At 62.9% G+C, this 25713-nt stretch overlaps 3 protein-coding genes across 4 annotated transcripts in view; 2 read left to right on the top strand and 1 right to left on the bottom strand.

Annotated features, from left to right (window-relative positions):
• Positions 1–15816, top strand: part of EVI5L (ecotropic viral integration site 5 like) — a 33230-nt gene extending 17414 nt beyond the window's left edge. The window contains exons 6-20 of one of the 2 annotated variants that reach the window (XM_050770193.1): positions 330–455; positions 2149–2292; positions 2395–2484; positions 3753–3850; positions 3940–4000; positions 6678–6731; positions 7758–7790; positions 9177–9317; positions 11581–11709; positions 12887–13027; positions 13131–13286; positions 13397–13543; positions 13824–13919; positions 14018–14113; positions 14257–15816. In XM_050770193.1, coding sequence (XP_050626150.1) covers positions 330–455; positions 2149–2292; positions 2395–2484; positions 3753–3850; positions 3940–4000; positions 6678–6731; positions 7758–7790; positions 9177–9317; positions 11581–11709; positions 12887–13027; positions 13131–13286; positions 13397–13543; positions 13824–13919; positions 14018–14113; positions 14257–14535 — 1791 coding nt within the window. In that variant the 3' untranslated portion in view covers positions 14536–15816. The remainder of the gene's footprint in view (positions 1–329; positions 456–2148; positions 2293–2394; positions 2485–3752; positions 3851–3939; positions 4001–6677; positions 6732–7757; positions 7791–9176; positions 9318–11580; positions 11710–12886; positions 13028–13130; positions 13287–13396; positions 13544–13823; positions 13920–14017; positions 14114–14256) is intronic. The other variant, XM_050770194.1, reaches the window with a different exon arrangement.
• Positions 10476–25713, top strand: part of MAP2K7 (mitogen-activated protein kinase kinase 7) — a 54238-nt gene continuing 39000 nt past the window's right edge. The window contains exon 1 of the mRNA XM_050770536.1: positions 10476–10486. The gene's annotated coding sequence lies outside the window, so the exon portion shown is untranslated. The remainder of the gene's footprint in view (positions 10487–25713) is intronic.
• PRR36 (proline rich 36) lies at positions 19260–24300 on the bottom strand. The gene is made up of 5 exons (XM_050771033.1): positions 23902–24300; positions 23680–23782; positions 23339–23451; positions 20301–23246; positions 19260–20128 (listed from the first exon to the last, which is right to left on the bottom strand). The coding sequence occupies exons 1-5, from the start codon at positions 24167–24169 to the stop codon at positions 19599–19601; spliced, it is 3960 nt and encodes a 1319-aa protein (XP_050626990.1). The 5' UTR covers positions 24170–24300; the 3' UTR covers positions 19260–19598.

The following is a 25713-nucleotide window of genomic DNA, read 5'->3' as shown; positions in this document are numbered from 1 at the left end:
CAGAGAAACTGGGGGGCTTAGGACAGGGAGAGAGGACGCAGCTGGGAGTGGACAGGAGGTGTCCTAACCAGGTGGGTGCTGGCAGTGGCCAGCCCTGGGTTCAAGTCCAGCTCCCCTGTTTCCCGCCAAGTGGCCCTTGACAGGTGACCTCAGCCTCAGGTTTTCCATCAGTAAAACAGCCAGTGGGGACACAGGGACCAGCAGTGTGTTGTGAGGATCTAGGGAGCCAGATACCAACGTGGACACAGGCCCCTTACCCCAGGGCACTGATGAGCAGCGAGACGCTCCTCCCCACTGCCCTGAGCCCTCCCACCTGCCCATCCCCCCAGATGCCCGAAGAGGAGGCCTTCTGTGTGTTCGTGCGGCTGATGCAGGAGTACCGGCTGCGGGAGCTCTTCAAGCCCAGCATGGCTGAGCTCGGGCTCTGCATCTATCAGTTCGAGTACATGCTGCAGGTGAGCAGGGCCACAGGTGAGCAGGGCCACAGGTGAGCAGGGCCACAGGTGGGCAGGGCTGCAGGAGGGCAGGGCCACAGGTGAGCAGGGCCATAGGTGGGCAGGGCCGCAGGTGAGCAGAGTCAGAGGTGGGCAGGGCCGCAGGGGAGCAGGGCCACAGGTGAGCAGGGCCACAGGTGGGCAGGGCCGCAGGAGGGCAGGGCCACAGGTGAGCAGGGCCATAGGTGGGCAGGGCCGCAGGTGAGCAGAGTCAGAGGTGGGCAGGGCCGCAGGGGAGCAGGGCCACAGGTGGGCAGGGCCGCAGGAGGGCAGGGCCACAGGTGGGCAGGGCTGCAGGAGGGCAGGGCCACAGATGAGCAGGGCTGCAGGAGGGCAAGGCCACAAGTGGGTAGGGCCACAGATGAGTAGGGCCACAGATGAGCAGGGCCACAGGTGGGCAGGGCCACAGGTGGGCAGGGTCACGGGGGAGCAGAACTACAGGAGGGCAGGGCTGGCACCCCGGGCCGTACCCGGGCATCTCTTGGACTGAAAATTCTAAGCTGTGAAATCACACCTGGATGTTCCAACTCCAAAAGGCACTCCTCTCCCCATGCCTCACTGCCCTGAAGGATGCTTGGAGGGACAGGAGAGCCGCCACTGAAGGGGGGCTCCCAGGCTGCCGAGGCAGAGGGGTGGGGCAGGCTCACGTCGGGCAGAGCCGCGGCCGCCTCCCTGTCTGCTCCAGAGTGTGGTGGAAGGAGGGAGAGTGTTGTCTGCCTGCCTGATTACCAGAGAGCCACAGACGTCTGTTTATAAATAGCAGCCCCCGCAGGGCCTGCTCCTGGCTGGCAGACAGAGCCGCCAAGGCTGTGCGCGGACATATACACATCCGCGTGCACACACACACACCGGCCTGCCTCCGCTGCCATGGCAGGTGGGGCTGTGCAGTCATCCCTGGATGTGACAGCCCCACTCCCTGGGCCTGGAGCATGGGCAGTGCTGTAGCCTAAGGGGACCTGGTAGTGCCACATGCAGGAGGCCTGGGCTGCAGAGAAGGTGCCACCCCACCCCAGGCTGGGTAGCAGAGCCCAACCACAGCCAAGCTTGCAAACTCAGGGTGCAGAGAGCCCCCAGCACTGGGAGGAAGCCCGGGATCCTAATGCCTTCTCCAGCCTCAGTTTCCCCAGCCATCTGCCACTTTCCGGCTGTCTAGAGTTCAGGCCAATCCAACACAGCTTGCACAAAGCTTTATGCTGGGGGCTGAGGGAAGTACAGCGACTGGCAGGTCATGTAACAAGGTGAGGGGGAGCTTCCCCCAGGGCCAGGGGCTTTCACCTGCCCATGCTCCACCTCTGGCTCTCAGGGTGTCTGTGAGGAGTGATCCAACTCCCCCAGCCTCAGACACACCCTCTCAGGCTGTCGTGAGGACCCCATGAGCTGCCACAAGCTCATTGCCTACCCAGGGTGGGCCCCCAACACACACAGGTGGCTGCAGCTCTTGCCATCCCTGCTTGTCCCCACCCCATGCTGCTCAGAGCTCTGGGGTGCTTCGGCCTCCCCCAGACAAATTGCTGAGGGCACACCAGGAAGGGAGCCTCGGGCTGCCCAGCACAGGTCCAGGAAGGCTCCCTGGAGGCAGGGACACTGAGGCCCAGCACCCCCCGGTGGGAGGGTGTACCCCTCACTGTGCCCACCTGGCCTCCCACCCCTGCAGGAGCAGCTCCCAGACCTCAACACCCACTTCCGCTCCCAAAGCTTCCACACATCCATGTACGCCTCCTCCTGGTTCCTCACACTGTTCCTGACCACCTTCCCACTCCCCGTCGCCACCCGGGTCTTCGACATCTTCATGTATGAGGTGAGGACCGACGGTGCCTGGGGAGGGAAAGAGCCCCTTGGGGGTGGCTGGAACAGGAGCCTCCCTGCCCTCCTCCTCCCACTGCCTTTGCCGCCTTTGCAGGGGCTGGAGATCGTGTTCCGAGTGGGCCTCGCCCTGCTGCAGGTGAACCAGGCGGAGCTGATGCAGCTGGACATGGAGGGGATGTCCCAGGTGGGCCAGGAGGGCCAGGGCCGGCGGGGCTGCCCCCATCCAGGGGCTCCGAGTCACAGGATGCCCTCGCAAGTGACAGAGAGGGCCTGGCTTCGAGGGTGGAAGGTGGCGTGCCTGACCTCCCTGATCTGTTTCCATCCACTCTGTTCCCCTGAGGTCTCCCTGAGGAGGCTGAGCCCTGGGAGCCCCACTGCCCACCTCCTGCCCCAACCCTGCAGGTTCCCCGAAGCCTGATGGCAGATCATGAGTCTGGCTGACCATGAGGGCATCCCCACGCTGCCCCCCAGCCTGGTGAGGGCACAAGAGGGAGTGCAGGGGTCTAGGCAGCCTCACGCCTCGCCCCGCCTCGGCCTGGCCTGCCTGGAGGCCCTGCTGCTGGCCAGCCTGCCTCCCACCGCCACTTCTCTGCTGTGCAGGCCCCTGCCTCCTCCCAGCGTCCTCCAGCTGGTGCTTCAGGGAAGAATGCACAAAGGCCACGGTTGTGTCTGTGAACACGGGCAGGCATTGTCCACAGCTGCCAGAGGGGGCCAGCTGGGCCGGGTGTGGGAGCCGTGTCCCCCACCCGCTTACCTTAACCCTTTGCACAGGCCCAAGGCCCCCAGCATGCCCGTCCTCCTTCCCCCACGAAGGTCCCCTGTGTCAGACCCCCCGACCCTCAGCCTTCACTCCCAGGAGAGCCTCCTTGGCCTGCTTTTCTCTTTTCCTTTTTCTTCTTTCTTTCTTTCTTTTTTTTTTAAAGTTGGAGTTGCTCTGTGGCCTAGGAGTTGCTCTAGGAGTGCAGTGGTGCAGTCCTAGCTCCCTGCAGCCTCCACCTCCTGGGCTCAAGCAATCCTCCTGCCTCAGCCTGCTGAGTAGCTGGAACCACAGGTGCACACCACCACGCCCAGAGAATTTTTTCTTTTCTTTTTTTTTTTTTAAGAGATGGAGTCTCACCATGTTGCCCACACTGGTCTCAAACTCCTGGGCTCAGGCGATTTCCCCCACCTCAGCCTCTCAAACCTTTGGGATTATAGGCGTGAGCCACCACATCCAGCATCTGCCTGCTTTTCTTCTGGAAACTAAGGCTTTGGCTGCAAGCAGCCCCCCATTCCCTCCCCTCACACTCAGTCTTCCCGGTGCTCCTCAAACACTGAGGACACGGCATTGAGGACATGGCGACATGCTGGGCAGACTGGTTCCTGCCCCCCTCCAGGGCAGTAGGGCTTGGGCGGTCCCCAGTGGTCAGGGCCTGCATCTTGGTGACCTGGTGACCGGCTGTGTCCCCACAGTACTTCCAGAGAGTGATCCCCCACCAGTTCGACAGCTGCCCGGACAAGCTGGTCCTCAAAGCCTACCAGGTCAAGTACAACCCCAAGAAGATGAAGAGGTCGGTGCCTGCTGGGCAACCAGGGTGCTGGTGGGAAGGGGGGACCCCCGAGGGCATGACAGTAACCATGGGGCCCTCCCGCTCTGCAGGCTGGAGAAGGAGTACGCAGCCATGAAGAGCAAGGAGATGGAGGAGCAGATCGAGATCAAAGTGAGTCCAGGGGCCCGGGGGGCGGGGACAGGGATGGGAGGCCCTTGGGGGCTGCCCTCCGTACTTTAAGATCGGCCGCTAGGGGGCGGGCCTTCCCAGCGCACAGGCGGACTCGGCCGTCCTTGGCGGACAGGCCTCGGCCTACCTGCGCCGTCCTTCACCTGTTAGGCCAGCTGTGAGCGCCTCCCCCGCCTGACGCCGCGGTAACCAAGACTGTCAAGGTCCCTGCCCTGCTGGGCCGTCCAGAGTCATGGGGAAGCAATCAATAAACCACTGAACTAGAGTGTGGACTCTAAATGCTCTGGACAAGGATGTGCGCGGTGGGCAAGGCTGACCTGGGCAGCGGCTCCGGGCCCAGGGTGTGCAGGGCTACAGGCCCAGGGCAGCAGCGTGCCTTGGGGGCTGGAGGAATTTCAAGAAGGTTGCAGTGGAGGACCCCCCCAGGGGACCGCCTTATGGGGAAAGATGGAGCACGCAGGGCCCAGACACCAGGGTGTGTAGGGCAGGGCGTGGGCACTCACCTGGGGCCCCTGGTTCCTGGGGCACCTGGCCCGCCAGCCCTACCAGGTCAGGGGGTTCCCTGAGTGTGCAAAGCTGCTCTCTCCTTCCTTGCGCGTTATTCCCTTTTCACGTGATTTTAGTTATTTACTCAACAAGCATTTATTGCCGGGTGCGATGGCTCATGCATGTAATCCCAGCACTTTGGGAGGGGGAGGCAGGTGGATCTCTGGGGGTCAGGAGTTCAAGACCAGCCTGACTAATACGGTGAAACCCATCTCTATTAAAAATACAAAAATTAGCCGGGCGTGGTGGCGCACACCTGTAATCCCGGCTACTCGGGAGGCTGAGGCAGGAGAATGGTGTGAACCTGGGAGGTGGAGGTTGCAGTGAGCCTAGATTGCGCCACTGCACTCCAGCCTAGGTGACAGAGCAAGACTCCATCTCAAAAAAAAAGAAAGAAAAAAAACCATTTATTGAGCACCTGCTGTGTGCCAAAGTCACAGGTGAGACTGAGGACGCCCCAGTGATAGGAATGTACACACACAAACCCAACACAGCCTGGCTCCATGCTGTTCAGGGGCAGAGCCACACAGTGGCTAACACTGGAGTCCAACAGACAAGGACCGAAATCCAGCTCCAGCAGGCACAGTGGCTCACACCTGTAATCCCAACATTTTGGGAGGCCAAGGTGGGAGGGTGGCTTGAGGCCAGGAGTTGGAGACCAGTCTGGGCAACATAGCAATACCCCGTCTCTACAAAAATATAGAAATAAATACAAAAGGCACGCCCAGCTCCTGCAAGGATGGCTGTGCTTGGTGCTATAATGGGTTGAAGCCAGAGAGATGACAGGGAAACCCAGGGGCCAGGGATCAGGGCTCCAGATTGCTATGAGGACCAGAGACCTGTGCCTGAAATAACTCTGACCCAGCCGAACTGAGGAACTAGAGCAATGCCCTGCCCCCCTCTGACTCAGTTTCCCCACATGACATGCATCCATGGCTGTCAAGTCTGCGGTTCTGTCTGACTGCATTTGCTTCCTGGGAATGTTCTAGGTGTTTCCATCACCTTTTCTCCCCAGAAGAAACCCAGGAAATATTCTGTGTGACCTGCAGTGTGGCAGGACCCTCACTCACCTGCCAATCCAAACAATTTCTGTACCACCTTCATATCAAGCAAGGGGGCGCAGGTACAGTTGAGATTCAACTCGTTTGCAAATTTCACCTGCTCCCCAAAGGGTCCTGGGGAACCTAAAGTGCAAATATCTTTTTCTTTTTTTGGGGGGGGGGCGGTGATGGAGTCTTGCTCTGTCACCCAGGCTGCAGTGCAGTGATGTGATCTCAGCTTACTGCAACCCCCACCTCCCAAGTTCAAGTGATTCTCTTGCCTCAGCCTCCCCAATAGCTGAGATTACAGGCACGCGCCACCACTCCTGGCTAATTTTTGGGTTTTTAGTAGAGGCTGATCTCGAACTCCTGACCTCAGGTGATCTGCCTGCCTCAGCCTCCCAAAGTGCTGAGATTACAGGCGTGAGCCACTGCACCTGGCCTAAAACTGCAACTATCTAGCCAAAATCCATCAGCACAGAATGGAAGGCAAGAGCAAGGGAAATATCTTCTAAACCCCAGCCAGGGAACAGGCAAAAACCACTGGGAACAGGTTGCTCTCCGCAAGTCACGGGAATGTAGTTGTCGAGGAAGGATGCGTGATCAGCAGGCTGGACCCAGACTCAAAGAGGAGCCTGCCCCCGGAATTGAACCCGGGTGCTTGAGGCAAAGCAGCGAGGGGTGGGTGGGGGCTACTCCACAGCTGCTTCCCCCACTGATTCCCCCACAACCCTGGGCAGACTGACCCACGTGTGGGATGGAGTCTTCTGAGCGGTTGTGGGTACTGACTGGCCCCCAAACACACACATGGCCACGAAGGGACTCACGTTATTTTTACTGAACCCAGGTTTCTTTTAAAACTTTATTTATTTATTTATTTATTTGTAATAAAACCAGTCTGGACAGGAATTGGCCCTGTTTTCTGAAATCGCTGAACGTAAGATGCTGGCTACACCCTGCCCGGAAAAGTGGCCTGGCCCTAAGGGGACTGACCCCGCGGTGGGTTGAATGAGGGGTGTGTGTAGACAGGCGTGGGGGGCGGCCTATGACGTGATCTTCCCCCACCCCCATAGAGGCTTCGGACGGAGAACCGGCTCCTGAAACAGCGGATTGAAACCCTGGAGAAGGTGAGGGGCGTGGCCACCGTGGGGACCTGGTCGCCATGGGGCGTTGTCCACCATGCGGGGCGTGGCCGCCAACCTGGGACCGACTCCTCCAAGTCTTTTCCTCTCTGGAGGACTAAGCAGCCCTACCCTCCTGCCCCAGGACCCGACCTGAACCCGATTTGGAGTGCCGTAGAACTGGGGGCGACTCGTATTGTGATTAATCCTGGAGTAGGGGCGAGTTACAACCCAGTGGCCTGCAGCCACGGGAATACATTTGTGTTCCGCACCCTCCCCGGCTGCGCGGACGGGGAGGGGTGAGGAGGAGGGAGAACTGCCGCTTTGGTGGATGAGCCCCGTAATTGGGCCACAAGGCACCGCACCCTGTAATTTGGAAGTCTCGCCCTCAAAAGAAAGGAAAGGAAACGCAGTGGAGGAGAAGCATGGCGCCATGGTGGGGAGCCACAGCCCGGATTCTGCTCCCCAACATGTTATGGGGGTGGAATCGGGGGCTCACTGAGCCCCAGCCCCGGAAGCCCCCACTTCCTGCTCCTCATTCGTCCTTACTTGACCCTCTACTGGCCACAGGAAGTGGGTCGGCAACCGTATTTGACTGCCCTCACCCCAAAGCCTTGTTCTGCCTTAAAATTAAAACGCACCCCACTCCTCTCCCACTATCCGGGAGGTCTACACAAAGCCGAAATTCTCTCCGCCCCTCCCAGCCCACAGTTTTGCAACCAGCCGCAGCCTGGCTGGCCGTGGAGAGTGAGACAGTGGGTTTCCCAGCCCTGCGGCCTCCCCCGCAGCCGCGGGCACCCCCGACCTCCCCACGCACACCGAATCCCTCTCCAGGACGGAACTGGCTCTAGCTTTGTTCTTCCTCCGGGTCCTCTCCTGCTGGTTCTCTGGTCTTCCCTCCTCTCTCCCCCGCTTCTAGAGATAGTCCACTGCGTTAGTGACAAGTGGTTCTTGTCTGTCTCCCCTCTCCTGTCCCCGCGCCTTCCGCTCTGCCTCCTCCCCCTGTCGCTGGGAATCCCCTTCGCCGGGTAGGAGAGCGCTGCTCTGGCTGATAGGTTAATCCAGGTACTGTAGCTTTTTATCCCCTCTCCGGATTCCTTCCTGGCCCCTTCCCTGCACCCTGCACACGACAGCCAGTAACCGCCTCTTCCCTGCCATTCTGCGGGCAGGCCTGGCGCCATGCATGGGGCAGCTGGGGACCGCTTCTGGGGGACACAGAGGCTTCCCGGTGGGCGGGGCATGTGAAGTGGGGAGAAGTGTGTGTGTTCAGGGGCTGTCTGTGAGTGCGTTTGGGTGTGAATGTCTACACGCATGTACAGAAAGCTTCCTCCAGGCGACACAGGGTGGGGACCCAGGAGGGCTGGGGAACCTAAAAGCATATTTACATAAGGCCCTGGTGTGTGCAGTGCTGCGGTCACACACATACGCACAACGCATACACACACATATGCACACACGCACGCACACACGCACAACACACGTGCACACACACATGCACAACACACACACACGCACACACACACACACACACACACACGCACACGCACGCACACACACACACGCACACACGCACAACACGCACACACAACACACACACACGCACAACGCGCACACACGCACAACACACGCGCACACACACGCACAACGCGCACACACGCGCACACACACGCACAACACGCGTACACACACGCACACACACGCGCGCACACACGCGCACACACGCACACAACACACGCACACACATGCACACACACACGCACAACACACGCACACACACACATGCACACATGCGCCCCGGCCCTCACGCTGCTCCTCTCTGCTCCTACCTGCAATGCCTGCTACCATCTCTAGCTCACCTGCTCCTGCTGCCACCTCATCTTGAATGGCTTTATCTGGAAGCTGCCACCCGCCACCTGGTGGCTTTGAGCCTGGAATGGGGGGCCCAAGTTGGGTAGTGGACGAAGATGAGGTGGGGGAAAAGAAGGGGGTCTTAGCCCCAGGCAGGTGGAGGCCCCAGAGCCCAGGACTGGAGAAGATGCCCCCTGGGAGTCCAGTCCTGTCCTGCTGGGGCCTTGGCTGTCCCCAGATCCTCACCCTCACTGGCAGAGTCTGGCACGAATAGGCACAGGTGGCCTCGCTGTGCCCCTGGATAAGGACCCCAACTGGGGCAGAGACCGAGAGCCAGAGTGGGGAAGGAGATTGAGCTTTCCAAGCCCAGGGCTAGCTCTGTTCCTCCCAGGCTCCTCCAGGTGTCCTATTCCTGCCTGTCACCCACCCACGTCCCCAGGCCCAGTGGGACGCCCATCCCAGGCTCTGAGTACGGGAGGCCCCCCACCTCACTTCCACCCACCTCCACTCTCTGGGCCTCCCCCTGTGGCGGGAGGCAGGGCCCTGGGTGGGAGCCGAGGGTCACGGCCTCCCCCTCCCCGCCCCCATCCTTGCTGTGCCCAGGGGCAAGTGACACGGGCGCAGGAGGCAGAAGAGAACTACGTCATCAAGCGGGAGCTGGCGGTGGTGCGGCAGCAGTGTAGCTCGGCGGCCGAGGACCTGCAGAAGGCACAGAGCACCATCCGGCAGCTGCAGGAGCAGCAGGTACAGGCGGGGTGTGCGGGGCTGCTGAGCGGGGCCACACCCCACGCCCCCGCCCCACAGTTTTCTTTCAGGGCTCAGATCTGCGGGCCTCAGCGCCTGGCCCTCCTGTTCCTTTCTGGGGTAAGGGGAACCCAGAGACAAGCGCAGATTCTCCCCCAGCAACTCCACATTCTGGGACATCCTGATTCCCATTTCTTGCCACCTCATAGGGTGTCTGCAGTGTCTGACTTCCCAACCCCCCAGCCTCAGCAGGGAGACCTCTGAAGATCGGGCTATCCCTGCAAGGTTCCCTCCATGTCACAGGCAGCAGACAGGGCTATGACTGCTTACCGAGGCCCTTGCCTCTCCCCAGAGTCTGAAGAATTGTTGGGTGTCCCCAGGGGGCCAGCCATGAAGAATGGGAGCAGGGCAGTCCAGGACTGTTTGGGGAGCTCTGAGCCGGCAGGGTGGGGCTGAGGGGGCAGGCACCCTGAGTGTCTTGTGGGCCATGAACTTTGGATCCCATCATGGCAGGCCCATGAGCTGGGCCCCCCCCCCAAAAAAAAATCTGCTTCTTCTGAAAGCTTTTAGAACCTAACTGTGACCTGGCACAGTGGCTCACAGCTGTAATCTCAGCACTTTGGGAGGCTGAGGTGGGCAGATCACCTGAGGTCAGGAGTTGGAGACCAGCCTGGCCAACATGATGAAACCTTGTCTCTACTAAAAATACAAAAATTAGCCGGGTGTGGTGGCATGCACCTGTAGTCCTAGCTACTCAGGAGGCTGAGGCGGGAGAATCACTTGAAGCCAGGAGGCGGAGGTTGCAGTGAGCCAAGACGGCGCCACTGCACTCCAGCCTGGGTGACAGAGCAAGACTCCACCTAAAAAAAAAGAAAAAAAAAAAAAAAAAAAAAACTTAATTGCAGCTGCACCTAGCAGTCGGGCTTCCTGATTGCAGAGACCACCAGTGGCTGCAGCCCTAAGCCCCGCAGGCCACCGGGACATATGCCCCAGAGGGCAGGGAGCGATGCTGTAGGCCCCACTGCCATCCTGGCCTGACCCAGCAGGGCCTGGCGGTGGGGTGTGGGTTGGAGAAACCATGGAGTGCTTAAGAAAGAAGAGCCATCCAATACAGAGGTGCCCCCTCCACCCCCAGGCCCAGAGACTACAGCTCAAGCCTTGGCCGGGGGATTCTAGTTGATCTCCTGCTCCTGGGGAGGGGAAGGGCAGTTTCACTGTTTCTCACTTGTCCCCGTGAACCCCGTCGGTATGATGCTGGTGTTGTGGCCCTCAGAGTCTGCGAGCAATCTCGTCCCACCTTGCTGTGAGGCAGCATGGACGTTAGGGAAACTGAGGCTGGGCTCATCCCACCCACTGCATGATGCTTCCTTTCAGGCTCGTCAGAGAGACTCCTGAGCTCTGGCCTTGGGGGGGATGCAGTGATGGGGGAGTCCCAAGGCCACCTCCTCAGGCCCAAAGGGAGGCCACTACAGGCAAGATCAGGTGGCCCAGAGGAGCCACAGCCTGGCAGGGCCCCCACATGGGGCCTGGAGGCCATCTGGGCTGAGGCAGAGCCACCGTCACACATGGATCTCAGAGACCCACAGGAAGAGGGTGGTGGCTGGGAGGGCTGAGGCAGTCCCCCAGAGAACTGCGCTACCAGGCCACAGGGTCAGTGAGAGGGAGCCCGGCTCCCACCCCAGGGGCCAGATGTCCTTTTTCAGGTCCAGGTGGCAGTGTCCATCACTCCGGGGGCCCCCCCACTGGGGAACTTCTGAGAAGCCAGGGCAGGGAGCAAGAGGTTGATACCAACACTCTTTCCCCATCCTCCCCTGTTTTGAAATGGAGGGTGGGATGCAGAGGAGAAAGGTGGAGAGACAGGTGCACAGCCCCAGGCCTCGCCCCCACCCCTGGCCTTACCTACCATGTGGCTGGAACGGTGACCACCCAGCAAGAACCCATCTCCCACCCTCACCAGTGACCCTGGAAAACCACAGTCACTGGGGTCCCTCGGGGCATCCGAAGGCCAAGGCAAGTCCCCTTTCAGAATGTCCCCTCTGTGCAGCCTTTCCAGGAAGGAAGCTGGACCGGGCCAGCTGCATGGGTGCCAGGACCTCTAGGCCCTCTGCTCTGAGCATCAGGGGGTCCAGCCCATGATGCCCCAAACCTGGGCCCCTCTCCCTGCTGAAGGGCTCTGGGGAGGGGGGCAGAAGCCAGCAGGCATGGAGGCTGCCCATCCCCCAGCCATGGCCTGGGGCCCCACACAGCTCTCTGCCTCCCCCAGGAGAACCCCCGCCTCACAGAAGACTTCGTGTCCCACCTGGAGACTGAGCTGGAACAGTCGAGGCTGCGGGAGACGGAGACACTGGGGGCCCTTCGGGAGATGCAGGACAAGGTTCTTGACATGGAAAAGGTGCGACAGGAAGCAGGCGGGCAGGTGTCGGGGGGACCCTGGGGCATAGGAGGGGTCCTGGGTAAGCTTTGGGGGTGACCCCAGGTCAGAATCCCCCACCCCCATGCACACATAACCATACATATGCACACACACAGCACAACCCCACGTGGCCATGCCCACCCTCCTGTATGAGGCAAACTCCAGCAGCGTGGCAGCTTCTATGAGCTTCCTGGATACCCCCATCCCACCTGTGTGTGTTTCCCCAGGTACCGGGTTCCAGGAAGGAGGGAGGGAGGGAGAGAGGGGGATGGGGGAGGGGGACAGGAAGGAGAGAAAGGAAGGCCCAGGCCCACTGGGGCTCCCTCCCTACACATTCCCATGGAGACACCATCCCAGGCCTTCTGGGTCCCTCCCCAACTGCTCTGACTTGGCATCGACTCCACTCTCCCACGGAGCTCCCAGAGGAAGGAAAGCACCCAGAGACCCATTCACACATGCAGCAGGAGCCTCCCCACCCCTCCAGCCTGCACTATTTTGGGAGTCCTCCCAAATGGAGGACGGAGAGGCCATCTGCTTCCAGGCCCTCATCACCAGCCAAGAGCTGGGCTCCGCTCCCGCCTCCCTCCACTTCACAGGGAAGTGTGCCTCCAGGACACGCTGCTGGATCCGTCCCAGCCCTAGACCCAAACACGGGTCAGTGCGGACCTCATCTAGAAAGCTGGATTTGGGTCCTGGAGCATCAATCCTCCATCACGGAGCCCTGGGGTGCCAGGCCAGGGCCTAGGCTGGCACTCAGCCTGTTCCCAGTGAGAGCGACTGCCTGGCCTGGTGTGGCCTGGCCTGGGGGCCAGAGGGCAGACAGGGTGTTTCTGCTGGGGCTGGTTCTCTACCTGATCATTCCCCTGAGCGGGTGGATCTCAGACCTCGGGGAGTCTGAGTATGTGCAGGACGGCGTTTATGGGGGTTGCCCTAGGACACCCTGTGAGAGTAGGTGCTGTTATCACACCCATTTTACAGCTGAGGAGCTCCAGCCGGTTCCACAGGCGAGTCTGCTCCCCGTGGGCCTTGTCCAGGGGGTCGCCCTCCCCCATCTGAGCCGCCCAAGGCAGAGCTCAGGAGGAAACGTGGCTGGGGGCGTTTGTCCTGCCATGCAGCTGCGCTGCTCCCCCAGGCCCTGATCCCTCTCTCCCCGCAGAGGAACAGCTCGCTGCCCGACGAGAACAACGTGGCGCAGCTGCAGGAGGAGCTGAAGGCGCTCAAGGTGCGGGAGGGCCAGGCGGTGGCCTCGACGCGAGAGCTGAAACTGCAGCTGCAGGAGCTCTCGGACACCTGGCAGGTGAGGGCCGGGTGGGCGCCGGCGGGCAGAGCGGTCCCTAGGGCCGTCCCCTCGGGGCTCTTGAGCGGAGGCTGACCGCCTGCCTCTCGGCTTCACCCCCCAGGCCCATCTGGCCCGCGGCGGCCGCTGGAAGGAGTCCCCACGGAAGCTGGTCGTGGGCGAGCTGCAGGACGAGCTGATGAGCGTGCGTCTGCGCGAGGCCCAGGCCCTGGCCGAGGGCCGCGAGCTGCGGCAGCGCGTGGTGGAACTTGAGACGCAGGTGAACTCGGGGTGCCTGCCCGTTGGGGGAGGGGCGTGGTGCCCGTGGCCAGCCCCTGGGTTAGGCCCTGACCGCCACGGTTCTCCGTCCTCCCTTCCTCCCTACCCCAGGACCACATCCATCGCAACCTTCTGAACCGCGTGGAGGCGGAGCGCGCGGCGCTGCAGGAGAAGCTGCAGTACCTGGCGGCACAGAACAAGGGACTGCAGACGCAGCTCAGCGAAAGCCGCCGCAAGCAGGCCGAGGCCGAGTGCAAGGTGCAGATCCCCGCGGCTCCTCCCGGCCCGCGGCACCTGCCCCGGACGCAACCCTACATGAGGCCCCGCCCCTAATCCCCCCCCTGCCCGCGGTCCCGCCTCCTGATCCGCCCCCACCCTCGGCGCCCCGCCTCCTGATCCGCCCCTGCCCGCGGTCTCGCCTCCTGACCCGCCTCCGTCCGCGCCCCGCCTCCTGATTCGCCCCTGCCCGCGGTCCCGCCCCCTGATGCGTCCCGCCCCCTGACCCTCCCTCCTTTTGCCCCCAATCCCCCGACCCCAGAGTAAGGAGGAGGTGATGGCCGTGCGACTGCGGGAGGCGGACAGCATGGCTGCGGTGGCCGAGATGCGGCAGCGCATCGCTGAGCTGGAGATCCAGGTGAGCGGCGGGGGCGGGGGCAGGGCCTGGGGCAGGAGCGGGGCCGCACCCCAGGCCCAGCATGGCACTGGCCCCGCGTGACCTGGCGCACCCCGCAGAGGGAGGAGGGCCGAATCCAGGGTCAGCTGAACCACTCGGACTCATCGCAGTACATCCGCGAGCTCAAGGACCAGATCGAGGAGCTGAAGGCCGAGGTGAGCCGGCGCGGGGATGCCGGGGACAGGCCTGGGTGTCGTCGGCCTGGGACGAGCCGAGCGCCGGTGCCTTGCGGAGGATGCGGCTGGGAGGGCGGGGCAGAAGGCCGGTCCACGCCTGCAGCACCGGTCCCCCGCCCCAGGTGCGGCTGCTGAAGGGCCCGCCGCCCTTCGAGGACCCGCTGGCTTTCGACGGGCTGAGCCTGGCGCGGCACTTGGACGAGGACTCGCTGCCGTCGTCGGACGAGGAGCTACTCGGTGTAGGCGTGGGCGCTGCCCTGCAGGACGCGTTGTATCCTCTGTCCCCGCGTGATGCGCGCTTCTTCCGCCGTCTAGAGCGGCCGGCCAAGGACAGCGAGGGCAGCTCAGACAGCGACGCCGATGAGCTTGCCGCGCCCTACAGCCAGGGCCTGGACAACTGAGGCCGTGCCCCGCGTGCCCGGAGTCAGGAGACCGCAGTCGCGGGGGGCGCTCGGGCAGTCCGCGTTCTGCGCTCCACCTGCCGCACTTGACGAACTCCGCGCCCTCTGTGGCTCGGCCACCCACAAAGCGAGGCCCGGCGAGGCAGCGCAGAGGGTGGGGTCCGGCCTGGGGCTCCTCAGGACCCCGGGGCAGGCTCTCCCTCCCCAGCAGTGTTTACCCATCTTGGTCTGTACTCCTCCGGGCCCTCTGGCGTTCTGGGGTGCCTGGAGGGGCTGACTGCTCTCTTAACAGGAGGGCAGAGGGCAAGAGACAGATGACCCAGAGGTCCCAGCACTGAATGAGCAGGCAGCTCCCACCTCCCAGCAGGGTTCCTTCTGGGACAGGGGCGGCATTGCTGGGAAGCGCCCAGGAGCTAACCGAGGCCTGAGGAAGGAGAGCACCAGCTCTGGGCTGGACATCAGCACCCCATGACACTCCTCGGGAGGAAGTGACCCTTGACCAACCCCTGGCCATCTCTAGGGGAGTTGGGCCGCTGGGGACAGATGGCCAGGCCGGCCTCTCCTGCCTGGTGCAGGCACCATGGCCCCTGCAGCAGAAACCAAAGTCCCCCATACTGTGTGCAGGGCCACCTGGGAAGTGAGTGGCGAGCGGGAAGTCTCCCTGCTTCTCTGGGGCCAGAGCAGCTTCGAGGAAGTGAAGAGACCCCTCTCCCCAGCACCCCACATCTTCCTCTGGGAGACACTCACACCCCCTATCCTGGCCAGTGATGGAGGGGTATCTCTGGGGGGGTGCTCAGCTTCCATCTACTTCCCTTTCTTCCTGTGTTCCCAGCCCCACCCTCAGCCAGGGCCAGGCCCCCACGTAGGAGCTTCCTAGCGAGCGGCCTCCCCTCACTTCCTCCTGGTGGTCCCGTGGCCTCTGCTGAATCAGAGCTGAGAACGGTGCCAAAATTCAACGATGCCCCCCAGTCCCCTTCCTCCCTCCCCCAAGCCCCCCGGGCCTCATGACCTTAGGGCTGCCCCCCTCGGTGCTCCTGGAGCCTCCAGTAGAGTAGCGTCACAAGCAATCTCCCTGGCGCTTCCTGGGGTGGGGACCCCTGCTCCGTCCCCACTTCCTAGCTGCCCACTTTTCAGTGTTATGAAGCCTGGGGACGGGGCAGGCACCCGCGGGGCTCTCCCACACGCCCCCTACACTGCCCACCACCATTTTGCACACTGCCTGTTCACTCCACATGTTGCCCAGGCGGGAAAGATGGAAAATAAAGTGTATTTACACAGTCACGGACTGGCCTGCGGGCTGGGAGGAGAATCGCAAGCAGTGGTGGGTGCCCAGCCCCAGGACCAAAAACCATGCTCAGGGAAGGCGACGCTGTCCTCGCCCTCAGGAGCTCCCCACAGTCTCATAGAATGGGGGTGGGAGAGGACAGAAGGGCATTCAGTTTGGGGGCAGGGCATGATTTCCCACCTAGGTGAATCAACCTGAGCCCCCCCTGAAGGAGAGAGAGGCATGCCAAATCGCTGGGCTTCAGGAAGCACAGGACCCAGTTACGTTCATTCTGCTCACACCTCCAGGGATATTGTGGGGTACTCTGCCCTGTGCCTGGCTCTGAGGGGGGTCTCCAGTGGAGCAGAGGAGACAGGTACTAGGCAGGGGGGAGCCTGCACTAATGTGGTAAGTGCTCAATAGACAAATGTGCAGGGAGATCAGGGAAGGCTTCCTGGAGGAGGTGGTGTCAGGGCCTCTTCCAGGGGTAAAAGCATAAAGATCAGACCAACAGGAGGCACACCATGCCTAGGAAGGAGGAATAGGAAAGCCTGGGCATGGTCAGATCAAGAAGGGACTGCTTACGTCAGGAGAGGGAGTTTGGGCTTTGAACTGGGGGCCATTGGGAGCCCATGGAGGGCTTAGGTAAGAGGGCCCCACCAGATGGACCGCAGAGTCTGTGAGGGGCTAGTGCAGGGAGGATAGTGAGTAGGGGGCAGAAAGAGTCCTTTGTGGGGTTCCCCACAGAGCTAAGGCAGAATCCCAGCTGCTGGGTGGCGGTATGGGGCGGGGTGGAGGACAGAGCCAGGAGTGGCAAGGCAAAGCTTCCTAGAGGCAGAAACGTTTGTTTGTTGTTTTTTTGAAACGGAGCTTCACTCTGTCGCCCAGGCTGGAGTGCAGTGGTGTGACCTCAACTCACTGCAACATCCGTCTCCTGGGTTCCAGTGATTCTCCTGCCTCAGCCTCCCGAGTAGCTGAAACTACAGGCACCTACGACCATGCCTGGCTAATTTGTTTTGTTTTGTTTTTTGAGACAGAGTCTCACTCTGTCACCCAGGCTGGAGTGCAGTGGCGCGATCTTGGCTCACTGCAACCGCCGCCTCCTGGGTTCAAGTGACTCTCCTGCCTCAGCCTCCTGAGTAGCTGGGACTACAGGCATCCGCCACCACGCCTGGCTAATTTTTTTTTTAGACGGAGTTTCGCTCTTGTTGCCCAGGCTGGAGTGCAATGGTACAATTTCGGCTCACTGCAACCTCTGCCTCCCAGGTTCAAGCAATTTTCCTGCCTCAGCCTCCCAAGTAGCTGGGATTACAGGCACGCGCCACCACGCCTGGCTAATTTTGTATTATTTTCAGTAAAGATGGGGTTTCGCCATGTTGGCCAGGATGGTTTCAAACCCTTGACCTCAGGTGATCCACCTGCCTCCCAAAGTGCTAGGATAACAGGCATGAGCCACTGCACCTGGCCCAACTTTTTTTTTTTTTTTTTTTAAAGTAGAGACTGGGTTTCACCATATTGGCCAGGCTGGTCTCAAACTCCTGACCTTGTGATCCACCCGCCTCAGCCTCCCAAAGTGCTGAGATTCTAGGGGTGAGCCACCGTACCTGGCCATTTTTTGTTTTTGTATTTTTAGTACAGACAGGGTTTTGCCATGTTGGCCAGGCTGGTCTCAAACTCCTGACCTCAGGTGATCCGCCCTCCTCGACCTCCCAAAGTGCTGGGATTACAGGCATGAGACACGGTGCCTGGCCCCTAGGGGCAGAAACGTAATTGGGTTCAGGCAGATGCCAGCCAGGGCCTGCCCTCTGCACCCAGTGTGGGTCCACAAAGTGCCCCTTGCCCCCATGCCTGACAGCCAAGCAAAGGACATGATACTGCTTGTGCACTGAGACAGCCAAGTCCCATGTACTGTCCTATCACAAGCCACAGCTCTCCTGGCCACACACAGTGCAGATGTAACCCTGGGGACCCTGACAGTCACTGTCCATGCCTCCTGCTTCCATGGTAATTCCACCCCCGATGGCGCCCCAGGACGGGGCAGGACCCCAGAGGAACTGTCTGAGGTTGTGCCCTGTCCTTCCTGGCAGTTGGCGTTGAGCCTCTGGCTACCCAGCATGTCAGGAGTCAGCCTTGGGCTTGTCCTAGAGTCTGGAAACAAAGACACCCAGGTCCCCAACCCCACCAGGGCCCGGCTTGAGAGAACACCTCTATGGTTTGCCACAAAACTCTGAATTTGACCGAAGGACTGTGCTGGTGTCCTCCTCCTTTAGCTCCCAGAGGTGCAGGTGGCACCCCTCCAGGCCAGAGCCCATTTCTCCTCAGACCCCAGGCTGGGAAGTGCCTTGTCTGGGATGGGGACAGGCAGGACTTGCTGGTCTGTGACTGACAGGAACCTGATCACAGGATGGCGTAAGGGTACTGGGTCCAGGGGCAGAGGCAGGGCTGAGGGCCCAAGGCCAGATCCTACTCTGTCTTCTTAACCAGCCGGGGATGTTGCCATCATTCTTGGTGCCATGCAGGAGACCCGGGGGAGGAAAGGCCTAGTGGGGGAGCTCTCTGCAGGGGCACCTGGGAACAGGGAGAAACTGGCTAGGGCTGAGAGGCTCCAGGGTCAAGATGACTGAGCTGGGGGTTAGGGTTAGTTGGGGGAGGAAGAGCAGGAAACTCTGATCGGAGGGGGCCTGTGAAGATGTTTGGGATCTGATAAGGACGCCTGACAAAGGAGACAGGGCAAGGATGCCGTGGGGGTGGGATGCACCAAGTGGCACTTCGAGGACACTTGGAGTCCTGCAATCCCCTACTGGGGCAGTTGGCCCGAGACCCTATACCAGCCGAAGGGCCATGGGAAGGGGTCCCCCATCCTTGCCTCGGTGCCCTCCAATCTTCCCACCTGTTCCCCAGGAGTACTAGTTCCCCACATCGAGTTTGAAAAGTGTGCCAGACCAGGCACGGTGGCTCACGCCTGTAATCCCAGCACTTTGGGAGGCTGAGGAGGGCAGATCACCTGAGGTCAAGCAGAAGAAGAAAAAGAAGAGAGGAGGAGGGGAGGGGAGGGGAGGGGAGGGGAGGGGAGGGGAGGGGAGGGGAGAGGAGAGAGGAGAGGAGAGGAGTGTTCCAGTCGCTCCTTCACCTCGGCCATGCACTGGCTCATCCACTAGGGCGCACAGCCCCAGCCAGGCCCCTCCTGCGCGGAACGTTTCCACCAGAAGTCGGACATCAAGAGGCCCAAGTTCACACACTTGGATGGGTGCGCGGCACCAGATGGCCAGGACTCGGCAGGGCCCCGCCCTAGCCCCACCTGGCCTGCCCCTTTTCTCACAGAAGAGGAAAACCGCACTTAATCCAGAGCTCCAACCGGTTCGCGCACAGCCGCCAGCAAGACCTTACCTGGCCTGGCCCCCCGCGCCGCTCAGCCCGCTGGAAGCCCCCAGCCCCGGCCCTCTCGGTGACAGCGAAGGTGTGCAGGCCCCAGTGTCCCAGTTTTATTGCAAACTCAGGCTGTGCGGGGTGGGCAATACACTGGACACGGGGCGGGGCTCGGGGAAATGGGACGTGTCCTAGGCCAAAGGGGCGGAGCTCGAGGGGCGGGCCTAGTCAAAGCTGTGGGTAGGTCCCGAGCCTCCGAGGCCAAAGGCAGGGGTGGAGCCTGGGCCGAAAGGCTCAGGCTCCAGGGAGCTAAGACCAATCCACCCAGCGGTGCTCCAGGGCAGTGGAGGCGGGGTCTAAAACAAACAGGCATACCCAGAGGGGCGGATCCTAAGGCAGGGGTGGGGCGTAGCAGGCGGGGCTGTGGTCTGGCTCAGTGGAAGGTCTCCACCTCCACCACGGTCCAGTCACCCTGCGGGGAGGCCACATCGTCCGGAGAGAAGCTGGTGACCGAGGTGATGCTGGCACGGGACTCGTCCAGGGGAGACAGTAGTTCGGCCCAGCGGCCGAGTTCGGCGTCGCTGAGTGCAGTCCGGGCGCCCCCCGTGACGCCACCACCCTCGGCGCCTCCTGGGCCCCCGCCGCTGCCGCCCGCGGCACCCTCGGCAGCTGCCAGCAGCAGCGTCCGGCTCAGCAGGTGCTGCACGACGCTAGCCTGCAGCGCCCCCAGTGGCAGCTCGCCCAGGCGCGCCTGCTTCGGGCTCCGCGAGGACGCCCCAGCCCCGGCCCCAGCCCCGGCCCCAGCCCCAGCCACCGCCTTCCCACCGCTCGCGCCGGAAGTGGACCCCGGATCCAGTGCGCCTGGGGCTGGGGTCGCCGACTCGGGCCCTTCAGTCTCGTAGATGGTGCACAGACCGTCAGCAGAGCCGGGTCCGCCAGCAGGCGGCCACGGCAGCTGCGCACCTGCGGGGAGAGACGCCAGGTGGGCGGTGGGGGTGATAATAGACCTGCCCCTGCCTCAAGGTCCCGCCCCCTTGTGAAAGTTCCGCCCCGGACCCAGCTGTCCCGCCCCCGAGCTGGGAAGCCTCGCCTCCGACCCCGCCCACAGCCAGGCCGGGTGTGGGGTGCCCCTTACCTGGAGCTCCGCGGAAGGCCAGCGGCGGAGCGGGGCCTCGACTCCAGGCAGCCGGGTGGCAAGCGGCGAGCTCTGCGTCGGGGGGCGGGGAGGCTGCGGCGCCGCCCTCGGGCCCACTGTCGTAGCCACGCAGCTCCTCTGGCGTGCTCGTGGCGCTGCTGCTGTGGCCGGCCAGGTCCGGGCCGCTCAGCGTGCTGGACGGGCTGCGCGAGGGCGGCGGCGGCGGGCCGGGGGCCAACGCCAGGGTCAGCCGTGGGCCCGAGACAGAGGTATCCGGACCCGGGGTCGGGGGGCGGCGTGGGGCCTGCAGGGTGGGTGAGGCAGGGGGAGAGGGAGGAACCTGCAGAAGGGGCGCTGCCAGAACAGGTGGGGCCTGTGGAGGAGGTGTGGCTAAAGGAGACATTGGGGGTGAGGCAGAGGGTGAGAAAGGGGCCTGCTCAGGGAGTGAGGCAGGCGGAGAGGGAGGGGCCTGCAGAGGAGGTGTGGCCAGAGCAGGCGGGGCCTGTGGAGGGGGCTTGGCCAAAGGAGACATTGGGGGTGAGGCAGGGGGAGAGGGCAGGACCTGCAGAGGAGGAGCGGCCAGAGGGGGTGGGGCCTGTGGAGGGGGCGTGGCCGAAGAAGACATTGGGGGAGAGGCAGGGGGAGAGGGTGGGACCTGCAGAGGAGGCGCGGATAGCGGGGGTGGGGCCTGTGGAGGGGGCGAGGCTGGAGGAGACATTGGGGGAGAGGCAGGGGGAGAGGGTGGGACCTGCAGAGGAGGCGGGGCTAGAGAGGGTGGGGCCTGTGGAGTGGGCGTGGCCGAAGAAGACACTGTGCGTGAGGCAGGGGGAGAGAAAGGGGCCTGCCCTGGGGGTGAGGGAGGGGGAGAGGAAGGGGCCTGCAGAAGGTACACTGCCATAGCAGTTGGGGCCTGTGGAGAGGATGTGGCCAAGGGAGACAGAGGGGGTGAGGCAGGTGGAGAGGGAGGGGCCTGCAGTGGAGGCAAGGCCAGGGCAGGTGGGGCCTGTGGAGGGGGCGTGGCCAAAGGAGACAGAGGGGGAGAGGGCAGGCCCTGCAAAGGGGGTGAGGCCAGAGCAGGTGGGGCCTGTGGAGGAGGCGTGGCTATGGAAGAGGGGGTCTCCGGAAGGGGCGCGATCAATGGCGAAGGTGGTGCTTGCAGAGGGCGTGGGTCTGGACAAGGTGGAGTCTCCAGATGGGATGTGGTCAGGGAACCAGAAGCTGTCTGCAGAGGGGGTGGGGCTAGAGAAGGTGGGCTCTCCAGAGGGAGTGTGGTCAGGGAAGCAGGAGGTGTCTGCAGAGAGGGCGGGACTAGAGAAGACTGGGTCTCCAGAGGGGGCATGGTCAGGGAAGAGGGAGGTGCCTGAGGAGAGTAGGAGGCCAGAGAAGATGGAGCCTGCAGAGGGGATGTGATCAGGGGTGAGTTTAGGGGTGAGACAGCAGGAGAGAAAGAAGTCTGCAGAGGGGGTGAGGCAGGAAGGGAAAGAGGGGCCTGCAGAGGGGGTGAATCAGGGGGAGTAGAGGAAGGCTGAGAAGGCGAGGTCAAAGAAGGTTGGGTTTGCCTAGGGGACACTGTCAGAAAAGAATGTGTGGCCTGCAGAGGGGGTGAGCCCAAAGAAGTTGTGGCCTGCAGAGAGGACGAAGCCAGAGGAGAGGGAGGTGCTTGCGGAGACGGTGAGGTCAGAGAATGTGGGACCTGTATTGGGGGAATGGTCTGGAGAGAGGGCGGGGCCTGCATAGGGGGCGTAGTCATAGAAGGTGGGGCCTGTGAGTGGGGCGGGGCCAGGGGTGGGGGCGAAACTAGAGGACGATCCTGCAGAGAGACTGTGGTCAAAGGAGAGGGAGAGGCCTGCAGAGGCAATGTGGCCAGAAGAGGAGGGTCCTGTGGAGGAAGAGTGGCCAGAGTGTGGGGCGTGGCCTGGGGAGACGGGGAAGGACTGGCCTGCGGAGGGGGCGTGGTCAGAGCAGAAAGGCCTGGCTGAAGGAGTGTGGCGAGGGGAGAAGCCGGATTCCCGAGAGATGTTGCCGGAGAAACAGGGCCTTGTAGAGGAGACATGGCTGACAGAGGAGGTGTGGCCAAGGGAGAGAGGGGAGTCGGAAGAGAGGGCAACGCTGGATTAGCTTGGGTGGGGGGCATACTCTGCAGAGGGGATGAAACTGATGGAGAGACTGAAGCCACAAAAGCGGCTATGGCCAGGGAAGAGGCGCCTGCTTCTGGAAAGGATGTAATCACCTGTGTGGGTGGAGTTTGCGAGGGGGGTGTGGCTGGTGGAGAGGGGAGGGTCTGCAGAGAGGGAGAAGCAGAGGGAGAAGGAGGGGCTAGAGGAAGGGGCGTGGCCAACTGACAGGTAAGGCTCGGTGAGTGGGGCGTGGCCGGCAGGGTGGGCGGGGCCTGACTTTGGAGCGCGGCTGGAAGAGGGGGCGTGACCGGTGGAGAAGGAGGGAGCGTGGCTGGCAGGGGAGTGGCTGCGTTGTAGGGAGGTGGTACGGGTCTTGCCTTGGTACCCGGTGGAGAGGGTGTGGCCAAAGGAGAAGAAGAAAGCGGGACTAGTGCTGGGGCTGCGTCCTTCCTTAGGGGTGTGACCTGCGGGGGGCGCAGAGCCTGCAGCCCTTTCGGTTTGGGCTGCGAGGGATGCGCAGGAGCCCTGGGTGTTCCGCGGGCTGAGGGCCCAGAACGGGCTGGGGAGGAGAGAGGGGTGGCGCTGGAGCTCAGGGGGCGCGAGGCCGGCCTCTGGAGACTCCCACCGGCGCTGGGCCGCCTCCTGGCAGCCGGGCTTGGCTCGGTGGTACTGTGCTCCGAGGCGCTGCTCACTGATTTCCGGGGACCCTCTGTCGTGGGCCGTGGCCGGGCACTCGGAGCTGGCCGGGGGAGCCCCACCTCGGTGCCCGCAGCCCGGGACCGACGGGCCATGGCCGGGGAGGGGGTTCCTGGGGTAGGCCCGGAAGTGTCTGGAGAAAAAGTAGAAGGCCAAGGGTCACCGATACCTCTGAGGCGGCCCCCCTCGCTGCCCAGGAACCCCACTCTTCTCCAGGTCACATACCTCTCCGTGCCCCGGCGCCGAGGGCACTCCTTTTGGGAGCCTCTGTAGCTTTTCCTCTGGCTACAGTTTCCTCCGCTGGGATCCGGAGTCCCTTTTGGCCAAGAGGGCCTGGCCTGGAGACAGAGGGGGCCACACTCAGGCCTAGGTCCTTGTTTGGCTTCCCAAGCCTCTATTTTCCCATCTGTGAAATGGGCATGCGCCCTCTCTGACGACCAATAATGGCTTTCACCCAATTTGTGTCCAGTGACCTGCAAGTGTTCCCGCGCCCCGTGTAAAATAAAAGGTTCCAGACTCTGACGCCAACCCTGGCTGAGGGGACTGGGGGAGAGGGAGCAGGTTACCTAGTGGTTCCGCTGGCACGCCCTGGGCTAGAAACAGGGCCTGGGCTGGTGTTCTTGGCAGGAGGAGCTCTCTCCCCTCTCCCGGAGGCTGGGGCCCTGGAAGCTGCCGGGAGAAAGCCGAGTCACAGGTGCCCCGGAGAGGTGGTGGTGGAGGGGAGATGGGACAGGTATTGGAAGTGGGAGGGAAGATCGGGTGGGAGCTGAGGAAGGAGGCTGGGGTACCTGGGTTTCGGGAACTTGTCCCAGCACTCCGCGTTGGTCCCGCTCGGGGCGCAGACTCGGGAAGAGTGGCCCCGCCGATGCCCCCGGCTCGCTCTGCCAGAGGTTTTCGCCCCACAGCTCCCGCAGCTCCCAGAACTCGGAGGGCTGCGGGAGTTACTGGGGGAGGGGGTCGAGGAGAGCCTGGGGGCCTGGGGGTCAGAAGTCCAGGAGGGCGAGCAGCCGGCGTCCGCGCGGTGGCCCCTGCCTTCGCCTTGTCTCTCTTGTCCATCTTGCACCTGAAGAGACAAACTGGTCCGCATCCCAGGTTCTGGACACCTACGTCGTCTCCAGAGACCTGGACCCGGGTACCTCACTGCCCTTTCGCAGCATCGCCACCCATGTACACTCAAACCTCGGCCTCGGCTTCCATCCGCTCGGCTCCCACGCACCTACACCCACTCGCCAGCCCCACTGCTCCTTGCTGTCCCCATGTCCCACCCCCCACCGCTTTTCCCCAAAGCGAAGAGGCTCTGCCTGCCCCAGCCCGCCGCCTCCCCCGCCTCAGCTCCAATTTAGGACCGATCTCCACGCCCCTACCCCTCGCCCCCTCAGGGACTCAGACCGCCAGCCTCGAGAGCAGGGAGCTGCCACGGGCTCCGGATGTGGGGGACCGGAGCGCACGCCCGGGTCTCCCCGCCAGCCCCCAGCGGCCTCCCCCAGCCTCCTCCAGGGATGCCTGCACCTGCCGGGAGGCAGAGCGGCCCCGCTGCCCGCGAACGGGCTCCGGGAGACAAAGAGCCGCGTCCCGGGCCCGACCCCTCCCCCAGCCAGGCCTGGCCCGCGCCCAGCCTCTCCACCTGCTCGCGTCGCACTCACCTCCGCCTCTGGCCTCCGGCCTCCGGCCGCTCCTCGCAGGGTCGCCTGGGGTGGGGCCCGGGCCGGAGCGACGCGGTGGCCGCCAGCGGCGAGGAGGCGAGGGGAGGGGGCTGCAGGCTGCGGCGCCGTGGGAGCCGAGCCTGTCCCGCCCCTCGGCCGCGGGCGGGAGAGCCAGGGGCGCGCGCTCGATCCGGACCCGGGAGCGCGGCCGGCGGAAGCGCGCCGAGGGGGATGGGGGAGAAGGGCGCGTTGGAGAGAGGGGTGGCTTCTCCACGGTCCGAGGGAAGCCTGTTTCCCCAGTTGCGCCTGAGGAACCCAGAGAGTCAACGGTTGGGACTGGGGGAGCAAATCCCTGGGGTCCTCCACTGTCCTCCCCAACACATACACCTGCCCCGACCCCCACCACAACCACCTGGAGACCAAGGACCGCCTGGACGCGGATAGGCTGGGCCCTGGCAACCAGGAGGCGGGACCACCGCGCCTCTGGCCCACACACCAATCCGGCCGCTCGGTAGCCCTGGCACTTTCCATCCTTCGCGTCTGCGAAAGCTAGGCCGCCCAGGGTCCCTGGGGGGCAGCCGCCCACCCCCTCATACCCGAAGGTGTTCCCCAGACGCCAGGAAACCCCTTATCTGGTTTCCTGGGGTCGGAGAACTGCTAAGAGAATGCCGCCCGGTGAATTTCAGGGATGCAAGGTAGACCCCAGATTTGGGGGGCGAGAGAAAGAAAGAAAGGAGGAGTAGGAGGGAGACAGGAGACAGAATATCTGCAGGGTATTCTGTGAGAGGTGACCCAGCCATCTGCAGGGTAGAGCACACCCACCCTCCACACCCTTCCAGCTAACAGGACGTCAAGTCAGCAGAGGCTTCCTGGCAAAGCTGGGCTTCCAGGATACTAGGTTATGTCGACCTGGGAGGTGTCAAAACAAGTGCATAAGGCCTGGCGCGGTGGCTCACG

Source organism: Macaca thibetana, chromosome 19 (genome assembly GCF_024542745.1).
Source record: "Macaca thibetana thibetana isolate TM-01 chromosome 19, ASM2454274v1, whole genome shotgun sequence".
NCBI classification, from domain to species: domain Eukaryota; kingdom Metazoa; phylum Chordata; class Mammalia; order Primates; family Cercopithecidae; genus Macaca; species Macaca thibetana.
Note: the sequence above shows the minus strand (reverse complement) of the source record. Positions and strands in the feature narration are given on the sequence as shown.